Raw genomic sequence first — 14,153 nt, 5'->3', positions numbered from 1 at the left:
ATGTAACATGTATTTATAGCTATACGAGGTATCTACCCTATTTGCTGTACTTAACCAATTTACCTCTGGCAATCTGTATTTGTATTATCCTGTAACAATATTGTAACCCTACTTTGTAATTTATGCAAAGTGCCCAGTTACCTGAGGTTCAGGTGCGCTATATAAATAAATAGCTGGCAGCTTGTCATCTGTCCGGTCATACCACTTTGCAGTGCTGGCTTTGAGTGGTAAAATGTTGAACTGCGCTCACGTGGTTAACCATCTATCATATTGCTACACTCCACAGGCTTATTTGGAATGGATCTGCTTGCAATTGCTGCATGACTACGATTAGAATTGATTTGAATCTCTCTGGATTTACATGAATCCTTCGACTGGGCAATTAAAAGCAGTTTATATTGCTGCTGCAACTTTCCACCTAGTGTGTTTGCATGCAGAAAAAGTGTTTGTGCATTAACTCTCCTTAAACTGACCCATTGGATATTAAGGGCGTCATACTTTGGCAGTGCACTGATAATAAACTTTGTAAGTGAAGCCTTAGCATTTTCGCCAGTGCAGAAGGTTTGATCTAGGTCTTCATGTTTTGCATAATTGGCTGCTGATCTAGGTAGGCATAGCGATTTCTTAGTTATTCTCCATTATTTGTAATCTAACATTCCCAAATCCCCACAGTGAGGCACCATATTTTACTGGGCCACAAGCGCCACATCGGCATACGCTAGGACAGGAAAAGCCTTTGACCCTAGCCGTGGGATGTCGGGTTTTAATGCTATTGGCGCGCTATGTAGATCATCTATGTATATTGGAAACAGTGGGACTTGCACGCACCCCTGCTGAACTCCAGTAGAAATAGGAAAGTAATCCGTACCATGACTATGTATACCAATCCTCGCACAAGCCTTGTTGTATAGCACTCCTCACACAAGCCTTGTTGTTGTGTATTTCTATCAAAATATTAGTGAGATTGGAGGGGCAGCCCAAGGACTGGCGCATGTCCCATAATCTAGCCCTGTTCACTTTACCAAAGGACATGCTCTGGTGTATAAAGGCCTTTGGTAAAGTGAATGTGGGCGTGTGAAGGGGCACGACTTGTTCTCCTTCTCCAGCCCCCCCCTATTCCCAAACCAGCTCGAAGCCTAATTGGATATCCTTAAGGATGTTATTTGCGGATACCCATTGTGAGGGGGCTGGGAGCGTGGAAGACCACCAAGCTGGCCTCTAGTGACCACTCCCTTCAGGAGGCTAGAGCTGGACAGTTCATTACAACCTGCTTCTGCCTCCCACGTCTAAAGAGTGGGCTCTTGTAGGGCATACACACCAAGAAGCAATGTCTCTCCTTAGCTAATCATAAGGAGAGGGAGGAAGGTATGGTATACAGAGCCTCCAGAATGAAGGTCACACTAAGCAGATATTTTAAGATTTAATCTATTCATTAAAGCGGAAAGGTCATCTTTAAGTTATTTGATTGGACTGATCATTTTGGCTGTTGTGTTTGTCTGAATTGTTTTCTCTTCCTTCATTAACCCATGAAGACCTTTTTCGTGCACTTGTTCCCTCTGTCCGGTCTGGGAACCTAATTCACAGACAAAGCTATGAATGTATTAGCCAAACTGGTCAGCCAGTTTGTCGTTTGTTTTGAAGATGCTTGAATAATTACAGGTGCCTCTATAACTGGGTATACAGTGAGCCTCATGTGACTATTGCAATTCGTATGTGTGCGTCATTTATTTCTCTGCTGCACAAAATCGTATGATGGGGAACTAGGTTTAAGAGAACAAGGCTAATTTGTCTTCTATAGTCTGACTGCTGGCTGCTTGATCCTACTTATCTGTGCGCCCTGAAGCCCATGGGCATGCAGCGCGTCTAATAATAAAAAAAAGTTACCAACTGTTTTATTTGCGCTTTTACTTAAAAAAAAAAAAACATTATGCCATGTTACTTTGAAATAACAGTTTATGAAATTATTCTCCTGTTAATTTCGCCCCTGGATATGATAAATCCTTAGGTTCACAATCTTCTTTACTGAATGCATTAACAATTATTTCCAAAAAGCAACACACCAAAATAGAAATTTTAACTTTCTTTACAGTTGGCCCTTATATTGGCTTTTATTATAATGACAAGCAAAAGCTAGTTAAAATTCCATCAGATCTATTCTCGTTTCACCTCGGCCAACTCGTGTTTTGCTCATTACATGGTAATATTTTTTTTTTTTTGTGTGCTTTTTATTAACATTTTGTAACACCGACACATGCCAACATCTCTCCCTCAAGCAGTGGTTCTTCTACAATTACTTGGAGTATGTAGATAGTCCGTTAGAGCATCTCGTTTATCATGAGTTAGAATTGCCAGCATTGCTAGTTGAGGAGTCTCGGGTAGGTTTTATACCAGGACGGTTTGGGTATGACAATTTACGGACTGTGTTGGATGTGATTGGAGTACATTATGGAAAAGACTCGAACAAAATTATAGATTTTTTTTTTTTTAATGCTGAAAAGGCCTTTGACAGATTCAATTGGAAATTCATGGAGTATACCTTACTAAAAATGGGTTTTGGACCTGTGTTTATGCAGATGGTAGAATGTATCCATAATGTATCCATAATGATGTTAGGGCTAGGTTATTGATTAATGGTGAGATCTCATGGATATTTCAACTGTCAAGAGGTACGCGTCGGGGTTGCCCACTGTCCCCAGTTTTGTTCAATTTAACATTGGACCCGCTTGCAGCATATATTGGACAATGTGCAGTGATAAAGGGAATAAGTGTTGGGAAAACAGGTTAAGATCCTGTCTTATGCTGATGACATGTTAGTTTTGTCTAATCCAGAAGAATGTGGAGTTGTGGTAAGAGAAATGTTTGAGGTTGGTAAACTGTCTGGACACAAAGCAAACTGGGAGAAAACTGAGATTTTTCCATTGTCTATAACGTGTGATAATAGAATTCGATAAACTTGGAATTGTAGCTGGTCGCCCAGTGGTGTCACTTATTTGGGGATATGGGTTATTGGGGACTTGAATAAAATAATACAAGGCAATCTGGATTAGGTGGTAGCTAAAATAACCTTAATAATCAGAAAATGGGAAAGATTAAACTTAAACCTGTGGGCTAAAATCAATGCAATTAAAATGGTTCTGTTGCCCAAAATATTGTATATTATTCAATCCATTCCATTATTGATTTATAAAAAGACAATTGTTGAAGGTTGAAACTCTTTCAATCCTTTTTGTGGGGAATTGGAAAAAGACCTTGTGTTCCAAAATTCATGCTGATGCAGAAAGTAGGTGGATTTGGCTACCCAGATGTAATGAAATACTACAGATACTTTTTACTTGAGAAGAGTTCATATTACTTTAGAGATGAGAATGTTAAAGAACCAATCTGGTTACAAATGGAAAGATGTGTGCACCATTTCATTTAGATAATCTCTACTGTATGGAGAATCTATCTACTAAGGTAATGATTTTTTAAACTGATTGGGGCGACTAGGCAGGCTTTGGGCTCTTGGTTTGGTGAAAATAGTAGAGTTATGGTTTCAGCACAGCCGCCTCAATTTGGCATAATTAAGCTATAAATATTGATAATAGATGTCTTAACTGGAAGAGTTGGATCTCGAAAGGAATTTTGAGATTAGATGATATTTTGTATGGCACTAGGGTGTTTGAGTTTTGAAGAGTTAATGAATAGATATGATCTGGGTCAAATAGAGGTGACTAGATATTTGAGTTTGGTTCCAATGATTGAGCAGAGTATTGCTATGGCGGGTGGCTCACTTGAGAAGAGGCCAGAGATTAGTAAATTATTAATTGGACAGGAATACAGTGTACAGACTTGCATGAATTTCATGCCCATGGTAGAGAGACATCTGTTAGCATGGGATGGATTGAGGAGACTTGGTCGAATGATGTCAATAGGGTTATTTCTGATGAAGATTGGAAAGATATTTTAAGAGTCAGCGTACATATAGGGGAAGATAAGAATTTGCGTTTTAATTCTACAGAAGATTGTTGGAAGACTGTATTGGACACCTGTGAGAATGTTTAAATTGAAATTGAGGTTGGATGAATTATGCTGGAGCTGTAGTACTGATAGAGGTACTCTTACATCTGTTGTGGGAATGCCTGAGGGTGCAGACATTTTGGAGTGAGGTGATTGATGGTATCGATTTTTAATTTTTGGAATAAGTCCACCTAGATCTGCAGCGAATGTAATCTTGCTCTCGCATGTAGAAAGGTGTGCACAAATTAGAAAACATAATTTTAGGATTGATAGAGCTGTGATGATTGCGATTAGGTTGATCCTCAGAATTTGGAAAACTAGGAAAAAACCTAACATTGATGATTGGCTGATGGATTTGAGGGTTTTGTCTGGATATGATGTTTCATTGAAAAAATAAAGGTAAGGAGGAAGAATATTGATGGAATCATTTGATGCCCTCTATGATTAAATCTATAGAAAGTCTGGAGACAACTGAGATATTGGCATAAAGAGTTTGGTCTAAATGATTTTTTTTTTTTTTTTTTCTCTCCCTCTTTCTCCTTGTGGTGATTTGCGTGTTTTGTATTGTCTTTGTGATGTTTTGTGTTAGGTGGAGCATTTGGTAGGGTTTGTGTATTTAGGTTTCACATAGTTGATTGTAATTATAGGATTATATTAAATGGATTGTTCAAGAATTTCATGTGTAACTACGTGCTGTACGGTTATGTTACATCTATGTAGAACTGATGTATTTTATTGTAAACCTAATAAAACAAAAATTGCAGCATCATTTAGTCATTTCAGCATGTTGATTTTTGAGCCTGTATACCGTTCTTCATATATCTTTAAGGCATTGTACCACATTAGTCCACTCAGTAACCCTGTTTGCACAGCTTGCGGGTAATGGCTAAAGAGACTCATCTCACTCTCTCGATTGTGTTATCGGGTAGTGTATGTATGGGCTCCATAGATCACTGGGTCTGGTGATGAGTTACATTTACTATATTCTGTGTCCATATTGCAATATAGGATGTCAGCCTGCCATTGGTTTAGTGTTTGGGTCTGCAGTCTCCCCCTTTTCACCGCCACTCGCCTCCTGGCTTTGACGCAAGAGTAGTCGAACTAGTTTCCTTAGACCCCCCTGGATTTATTTAGTGTGGCCCAGTAGTGCCATTAATGGGTTCCTGTCCAAGTTCTCTCCAACAATCTGAGTACGTCGAACACCCGCCAGCAAAAATCAGATTGGTGGGCACTCCCACGCCAGGAGTGGGATATCAGCTGGTGTACCGTGGCGGTTGCAACTATCTGTATCATTGGAGCAAAAGCAGTGCATGGAAGTTGGCGGTGTGATAGAGTTGGTGCAGGTGTTTTAAATTAATTGGTTTGTATCTGGTGCTGAGGGCGCATCCCTAACCCCCCCCCCCCGCCCCAAAGCTTTTTATTTATAAGTATAGGAACAGTGTTGCTTGCAGCCGTAAGTAACACATCCAGGGTCGAGACCAACCCCCCCCACCCACTTCCACGCAATTCTGCCCGTTATTAATTGCCTGCCTGGGAACAAGTCCCGGAAGCAGATGGAATGGAACAGTTTCATCAGGGCATCAAAGCTTCTCTCATTTGTTGATGGGAATACCAGGAGTGTATATGATCGGTAAGTCTGTGGTATAGATTATCTTGCCTTTGGATCTCTGCTCGGTGCAGACCCAGGTCATACAGGTAATTTCCATCATATTGTTGCTCTAGTCATCTTGTTGGGCGATGTCGGGCTAATGCACTTAAAAAAATAAAAGCGAAAACTATTGCTCTTTCCACCTCATACATGTTCTGGTGCCCCTGGTCCCCAGACCAATGTAGCAGGTACCCCTCCAGAGCTATGTAATAGTACGTTTCGAAATCTGCCAATGCCAACCCTCCGCACAAGACTCTAGCCTGTTTCCCAGCCCAGATAAAGCGTAGCAATGGTAATCTTCTACTCCAGTCCATTGAGCTTCAGAGCCACTTTAATCCAATTGTATTATGTACCAACAATTCATTGTCCTGTTTTCTAATTGTATCTTGTTATTCATGTCTTGTATTTTATCTTAGTGGAGTTCTCCCTTTATTATTTTTTCCAAAGTTTATTGCATGGCTCATTTCTCATCAACTTGGATGAGGCAAGTTTAGTCGCTTGTTAGGTCCTCCACAGGACCGTTATCCATGTGTGTTTTGGCGTTCTGCTAGATGTCCAAGCAAGCACATATTTGTTCATTCAGCTTTCCACAGCTTCATGTTTTGCAACATTTTTGCTAATATATTAATTGTTCCTTCGCAGAAAACGTACATAACTTTCTACTAGAGTTGAGGCAGAACATGTGGCTTTGCAGGAGGAGGTGTTCAGTTTTTGCCGGGCAGCCACATTAAATATGCTACAATACAAATTAAATGTCCGTGGTTGTTCTTGAAGTGTGTTTCAACCAACAAGTGTGTTGGGACCATAAATATGGTGAAAGGTGCTGTACAAATGATGCAATGAATGAATACATATTTGGGCCAATCTGTTAGCTTTCTCCTTGGTTCCCTACCCTGTCGCCACTGCAAAATAATTGTCTTATCTTGGAGTATAATCTTTAAATCAACTGAAGTTAATTGAAGTTCAGAGAGGCCTTTTAAATGAGAGCTAGTAACGACTCTCCCTTTCAGGAGAACAATATTATGGCTGCTTTTGCTACCCTAGATAATTGATGGTCATTTTCCACGCATTGGCTACAGAAATGGCTTCCATGCAAGATCCTGGCAAAATATGCTACACAAAACGAGGGAACCGCTACCTTTTGAACCTGAAAAGATCTGCACAGTCGTGGGGTCCCTGCAAATGGAATTTGAAGCACTGTGCCATCTAAGCAGTGTTTCAATGCTTCGCACCCGGCTTCCTCACAAACATACTATTGTCATACAGGATGAACACTATCCACCTGTAATAGATTTGAACTCTGAATAATTGGAAGAGCTACAGGAAATGTTTTTCATACTTGGAACCTATCCTATCCTATACTAATCCCTCCCATTACCACTGAGGCATTCACAAGACCAAGGCCTTTATCTCCTTATGATACATTTCTATATCACTACAATAAGACTCTGACCATACCTTTTTATGTCTTCCCGCAAGGTGGTGTTCCACAAGATGTCGCCAAACGAGACTCTCTTCTTGGAGAGTACGAACAAAATTTACAAGGATGACATTTCCAACAGCTCCTTTGTGAATTTCCAGATATGGGACTTTCCTGGTCAAATGGATTTTTTTGACCCTACATTTGACTACGAGATGATCTTCAGAGGGACAGGAGCTTTGATTTACGTTATTGATGCACAGGTAGGTAATGTATGCACATTTCATTGTGCAGAACGGAAAGTGCATTTTCAAATTTACCCACTATGCTATATCTCATGACAACCAGTGCAAGGATTTATTTGTGAATGAAGGAACATTTTACAATTATATGTTGGCTTGGATATGGCTCTTTTTAGTTTAAAAAAAGAAAAGTGCAAAGTTCGGATCTATTCTGCCTCTATAGATCAGGGTGCCAATTTTGAGTTTGTCAAACCACTTGTTTTTGACACTCATTTTATTACAGAATGTGCTTGAAGACTGTTGCTAGTTACCAGTAGAGGTTTTAGTTTCCCTTATTAACTTCCATACCACCTATGGTTACTTGGTTTTCTTGCCACGCCTTGACGGTAAAGGCAAGCACATTGTGGTTTCTGGCTTTCACCATAGGCTGTAAACATAAGTGTGAGGTGGTGAATTACCCAGTCTCACAAGATGTAACTTATATATGTTGGTGTTGAGTGGGCTTGCGTTGTGTGTATGGCAATGCAAGCCATGGAATGCTGGTCAGGTTGGAACCTTGGTGTTCCTTCAGAATTCTAGGGATTACATTTGGGGATTCAATATGGGAGATGTTACTAGAAGGTTGTGTGTATGTATGCTCTCCCCTTGTAGCCTATAACATGAAACTACAATAAAGCATACTTACCTGCTGGCTCCTGTGTGCACGCTCCCTGTGTCATGTCTACCATTCCGGGGTCCAGACACTACAAATTGGCGACGAGGATGGGATTCGAACCTACGTGTGCAAAGCACAATGGATCAAAGCTTGTGGGAGGGATTCACTGATGTTTGCTAACCCATGGCAAAATGCTCAACCAGTGTTGAAATTCAGTGCCAATTATGAAATTCGGTGCCAATTATATGTTGAGCCAAGGTGATGACGAATCAATTTAACCATGAGGCCATAAAAAGATGTAGAGCAGGTGAGGAGAATTACAGTCATGATGATATGCTGTGTGAGAAGAGTGCCCCCTGAAGTGTATATCGAGGGACCGATCAGTTGCTGCTTGGAGCACCATTGCGCCAGGGAAATTGTGGCATTTTGGGACATGCACACAAGTGCAAAGATTCTGCCTCCAGGAACACTCAACCCCACCTGCAGTGTGTGTTAACAAAAGTTCTTGGATCTACAAGGCCGAGTCAGATTTTGTACAGTAAATGGCAAGAAGCTAACTGTCGGAACTGCCCTGCAGATGAAGTTGGCTCTATTTGCGAAAATGCCAGCTTGTGATGCGAGTTCAGCGAACTTGCAAGGAGGGTAGAAAATAAGCGGAAACTTCTGTTAATGACGGGCTGTTCATAGCAGTTACCATTTCTTTTATTTGCCAAACGTTTACATGGCTGTTGTATGCTCTGCGCCTGGCAGGGAAGGTGCGGTTTCAGAGGACAATGAGACTGTTTAAGAGTGTTCGTTACTCAGTTATGAAGTGATATTTTAATTTTTCAGTCAGCAATGTGCAAGTGATTGTATGAAGTACTACGTTTTGTAACAACTTAGGTTTCCTCTGCAGGGAACATTTCTTTGATTCAAAAGGTGCACTGACAAATATATTTAATAGGTGGGACTATGAAAAAATGCTATTCTGCTTGTATTACATGGCGGTTTTATTATATGATGCCAATGGTAATTAAAGTGAAGTGTTGCACAATATTGCTTTGTGGGGCTGGGATAATGTGTTGGGACTATTGTAGATCAATATTGGTATGCTCAACAGAGCAATACGATGCCTTTCCTGAGAGTGGTGCCTGATCAACACCACTTGCAGCTAAGTGCTACTAATGTACCATCATCACCACACATTTATATTTCAAGGTGCCCAGTTAAAGGGTGTTTGTCATGTGATATATTTGCTGCAGTTTTAAGTGTGTATACACACATTAATCTGTCTAGGAGTGGATGATTATTAATGGGTGTATTACTTGGACTATGGTGTACTGCTGTCATTGTAATTTTTGTGCCATTACATTGAGTAGTAAGGCGGGGGAGTATGGTCAGAAGATATATTTGTAAGCGGCATTGGGTGGAATGAAAGGTTATTTGAGAGCGCTGTTTCGGTGCATGTAAATAAAAGGTAATGCATGCCGAAACAAATTCCATCTCATTTACACGGCTCCACAGGAGTAATTAACCTGTCTGTTTCTAGATGCTTTGTTTCTTCAACACTGTCATCCGTTTTTATGTGATCTATGTTTGTTCCCTTGCTGTCCTTTCCTACTTGCTCTGTTTGCTCTTTGGGGAAGAGTGTGTGGTTGTGTTGCATGGTTGGCTGATGTTACGAAATGTTTTTTATGGTGTGAGTCTTTGTTGACCCTTATTTATAGGGAAGGGGGGGGGATTTGTAGTGTGGGCTTGCATTGCGTATATGCCGTTGCAAGCCATGGAATGCTGGTCCGGTTGGAACCTTGTGTACTTCAGGATACTAGGGACTACAGTTGGGGATTCAGGATGGGAGATGTTCCTAGAAGGTTGTATCTATGCTCCCACCTTGCGTCTAGCCTATTACCTGAAACTACAATAAAACATACTTACCTTTTTTTACCTGCTGGCTCCTGTGTTTTCCCTGCATCATGTCTACCATTCCTGGGTGCGGATGCCACAGTTCTCCCTGAAAATAGAAATATCGCTATACCTATAGTTTTTGTACACATTCTATTAATATATACCTGCAAAGTGATTTTAAATATACTATTTAATTGCAGATTTTGCGATTGATACCAGCATATAAAAGCGTGTAGTAGCAACTGGTGGTATGTTATGAACGTTATCTCTATGAACCTATTGTAGGATGTGGGGGGGCGGAGGGGGATGGTCCCCCATGCCTCCACACCTCTTTTAACTTGAGTCCCAAGGTGAAATGTCTCAAACCATCAACTCCTGCACAAGAAAAAAAAAAACTCTATTAAGCCAACTGAATTACGCAGATTAACTTGTAAGTCTATCCTGCCAGATAGAATACACGTTAACTGGAGCTCACCTTCTCACCTTAGACAAGAATGCTGCCGCTCAATTCATCCCAATTTTACAGTCTGTCCAAAGAAGGATTCAACCTTCCTTGGAGACACCTAACCAGACATAGGCAGTAGACCCACGGGTAGAGAAACACTTCCGCCCAGCATAGTCTGACCCGCGCTATATCATGGGCCAGCTTAAGCCGGATTTGCTTGTGGTTACAACTACCTGTAAAAGGGCAGGGACACCACTAGCCTCAGAGAGCAAAAAGCGCTATACCATGGGAAGGAAGGTAGCGACTTTGGCAGCTTGTCAAACTACAATCCCCAACAATTCTACACTGCTGGTAAGTTATAATTGCCATAAATGGGATGAAATAACTACCTTAATAGCTTCTGCTCCCGAACCTTTAAAGTCCCAACTAGCCCTGCTGGCAGCTGACTGCAAAGCTACTTCCAGCTGCATTCTCAAAAATGACCTTGACGCTGCAGATAATGCGGGCTGAATTATTGCTGAAGGAGCCATAATCCAGCGCCACGCTTGTCTACGCCAGTTTGGCTTTAAGCTTGAGACCCAGGCTACGTTACTTGACATGCCAGTGGAACCAACAGTCTTTTCCGGCAAAGCAGTAGAGGATGCCCTAAAGTCTGCAAAAGAGGAATTCGACACCCTCAAGTCTCTAGGGCAACTGACAAACCACCTGGCCAGAGATGTGGAAACAATGTTTGCCTTTTTCTTGGCCAAAATTCCCAGAGAGGTTACGGGCTAGGTCAAACTTCTTCCTGGAGTATTACAGCACATGACAATATACTTGCATGCAGTGTACACAGGGAAAAGGCTACAAAAAAGGTTAGCTATTCTAGAGCTATGGAAAATGTAACCGGGCGAGAGACCCCACCCGAGAGGGAGTGGATGCTTAATCAGCATGAGGGAGAGGGCAGATCGCCCTGGCTCCTCATTGTCTTTCTGAAGGCAAGAGTACATATACTGTGAAACTGGAAAGGAGTTAAAAGCCGCGGCAGGGTATATTAATCTGATATATGCCCCCCAACCCCCGCTTATAGTAGTGAAGATAGTACGAAAGAAAGGAAGACTAAAGAGTGTGAATACATGTCCAGGTGTAGTAAAAGTGAGGCGCATAACGAGAGAAGGGTTAGATTGAGAAATGGAGACAAAGAGACCACGCCAGTGAAGGTACAATTGTACCGAATGAGGGGATGGGAGGACAAATATTACTCAAGTTAGTTGGAACGGGTATTAGCGAAGTTGGAGAGGAACGAGAAAGGGCATACAAAGATGAGCAGGAAAAAGGTATGAAGAGCAGATGAGGGAGAAAAGATGGGGAGAAAAGGACACGAGGAAATGGAAACACCGATTGAAATAAAGAAGGTTGCAGAGAAGGCGAGAGGGAGATGAGAAGATGAAGAATAACAAAAGTAAATGAGAAGTAGCGGACACAGGGAAACCGAATTAGATCACATTGTTAACAGATGTTTATTGCCAGTTGGAGAATGATGGGAAGATGAGAGAAGGTAGCAATAGCCGAGTGGGGAGCTGAACGACCTACCTATGGCACTGACATGGGCTGATGAGCAGGAGGCAGAAGGATTGGGGAATACTACAGACAGATGAGGGCAACAGATGGTTACGAGACCTGAGGGAGTAGCAAAGGATCTCCATTGAGAGAAACAAGAGATAGATCAGATGACTTGATGATGGGCAAGCAGAACGATGTCCCTAAGCAGACTAGATATTGATGATGAGGAAAGGATATCAGCCATACCAGTTGTGGTATGATGTCAGATGAAGAAGGAAGGGAAACAAGAGTGTGAGGAGAGGAAGCGTGTGGCTCTTAGATAGATCAGATGTGGGGAAAGGGGTAAAGTGGTCAGATTCAGAAGAACCTTAAAAAAAAAAAGCACCAGAGCCTATATGGATAAGATTGTACAACAGGGTTCACACAACTCCTGTTATTGGAGAAAGGAGGATGACGACCACAATATATATACTGTGGCCACAGATGGATAAGGATAATTTTAAATGCAAACTACTTAGTTTAACCACAGGAGCAGGTAAATGGATTTGAGTTAGAAAGAATGACAGTGGGAATGACATTAGCAGTGGGTGATTTAAAAGCCCTAATGGCAGCTATCCTATGGGAGATTTGATGACATTTGGGGATGAGCGGGATATGCGAGTGTGACAGCACAAAATGCGACACATGATGGAGTGCCATTTAATAATTGCATAGCAGACGTATGGAGGGCACTTGAGGGTACAGTATCCTAATACATTGGATATAATTATGACAAGGAAAATAGATTCTGTTGCTTATATTCGGGAGATTCAAGAAGGTTGGTGCCCTGAGACTGGGTAACCGTGGGATAAAAAAAATAGCATTATTTGATCATATATGTCGGGGGGTGGGGGGGGGGGGGGGCTTCCTTAGCCAGGGCAAGGGCAGATGAAAAAATGAATAGAGATGGAAGCAAAACTATAGGCAGAAATACAGTGGACTATTGTACAACATTGTCGCTTGTAACAAGGCAAAAATAAGAAAAAAGCGGAGCATGGGAAGCTTGAGGAAGCAAAGTTGGTTCGGAATTTGCTGTAGAAGGAGCAGTATTGACGAGTGGTGTAGGAGTATTTGCGCAAGAGTTACAGCCTACACAGACAATAAATATAGGGTACCCAGTAAATCAGGGCGGGTACAATTTTTGGCCATGTCGTAGAGGTACTGTAGCTGGAGGACGAGGAGGTGATTTCAAAAGCCTCAAGGTGTAGGATTTAATGGAGGACAACCGCAGCAATACTGAAATTGTAGGAGAATGGGGCATATGGCCTGCACATGTAGTAGTAGAGTGGCCATGCAGCACAACTAGCAAGATCCAAGAGGGGGTGAACTGGCTATTCTCCACAGTATAGTACAGAACCACCAGAGTAGTATGTCCAAGATCACACACAGTATCGGACATGTGTGCCGTAAATGCAGCAAACGCATCAGTTGCCACAAGGGCAACCACAGCAAGCGCCTAGGCAAACAGCAATTACAGGCCTAACAGTACTCTGACACAACAGGTGATGCCATAACGGAATGCGAATGCAGGCACCCAACAAACGCCTACACGCAGCAGAGCGACCTGATGTGTTCAGTACTATCAGTGACACCAGACCCCCAAGAGGAACCAAGGGTCAAGTTAACGATGGGAGGCAAGACATTTTAGTTTCTTGTAGATTCAGGAGCGACTCGTTCCTGTGTTCTTGTCTATGCCACTGTATTCTCGACAGACACCAGTTAACATATTAGGACGTGACTTGATTACAAAACTCAACATGACAATATCTTTTACTGACAAAGGGATAATATGTTCCAGGCCAGGGATACATTACATGTATGTAACAGGTATTCTCAACAATTTACCCATCAATTCAGGAAACCATGTTATGTTATTTTGCATCTGGTTCTGAAACCTGCTACGACATTATGTAATCCCCCAGCGACAGCTACATTTTACAAAAAACTTTTTTTTTTTTTTTTCAATTCCCCTTCATGAGCACTCTTGATTTGACCACCTTTTTGTATAGAATATCAGCAGTGAAAACCTACAAGATTACCACAGGGATGCTGTCAGTCCCCATCAATCTTTAATAAGGTTCTTCAGATGGACCTAGGTAACGTACAACTCTAGAGCACACTAATTCAGTACGTAGATGACATATTGGTGTGCAGCGAGACAGAATAAAAATGCAGAAAAGACTCAGTCCAGTTAATGACCGTATTGGCAGAAAAAGAATACAAAGTGGACAAAGAGAAAATGCAGTCCTGTCAGGAAGTAGTCCTGTATATAGGACAGC

General features: G+C 41.7%; 1 protein-coding gene across 2 annotated transcripts in view; it reads left to right on the top strand.

Annotated features, from left to right (window-relative positions):
• Positions 1–14,153, top strand: part of RRAGC (Ras related GTP binding C) — a 231,910-nt gene that overhangs the window by 24,117 nt on the left and 193,640 nt on the right. For both annotated transcript variants that reach the window (XM_069622673.1, XM_069622672.1), the window contains exon 2: positions 7,127–7,330. In XM_069622673.1, the coding sequence (XP_069478774.1) occupies positions 7,127–7,330 (204 nt within the window). The remainder of the gene's footprint in view (positions 1–7,126; positions 7,331–14,153) is intronic.

The sequence above is a fragment of the Ambystoma mexicanum genome, chromosome 11, assembly GCF_040938575.1.
Source record: "Ambystoma mexicanum isolate Mex_15411 chromosome 11, UKY_AmexF1_1, whole genome shotgun sequence".
NCBI classification, from domain to species: domain Eukaryota; kingdom Metazoa; phylum Chordata; class Amphibia; order Caudata; family Ambystomatidae; genus Ambystoma; species Ambystoma mexicanum.
This window is presented reverse-complemented; position numbering and strand designations above follow the sequence as displayed.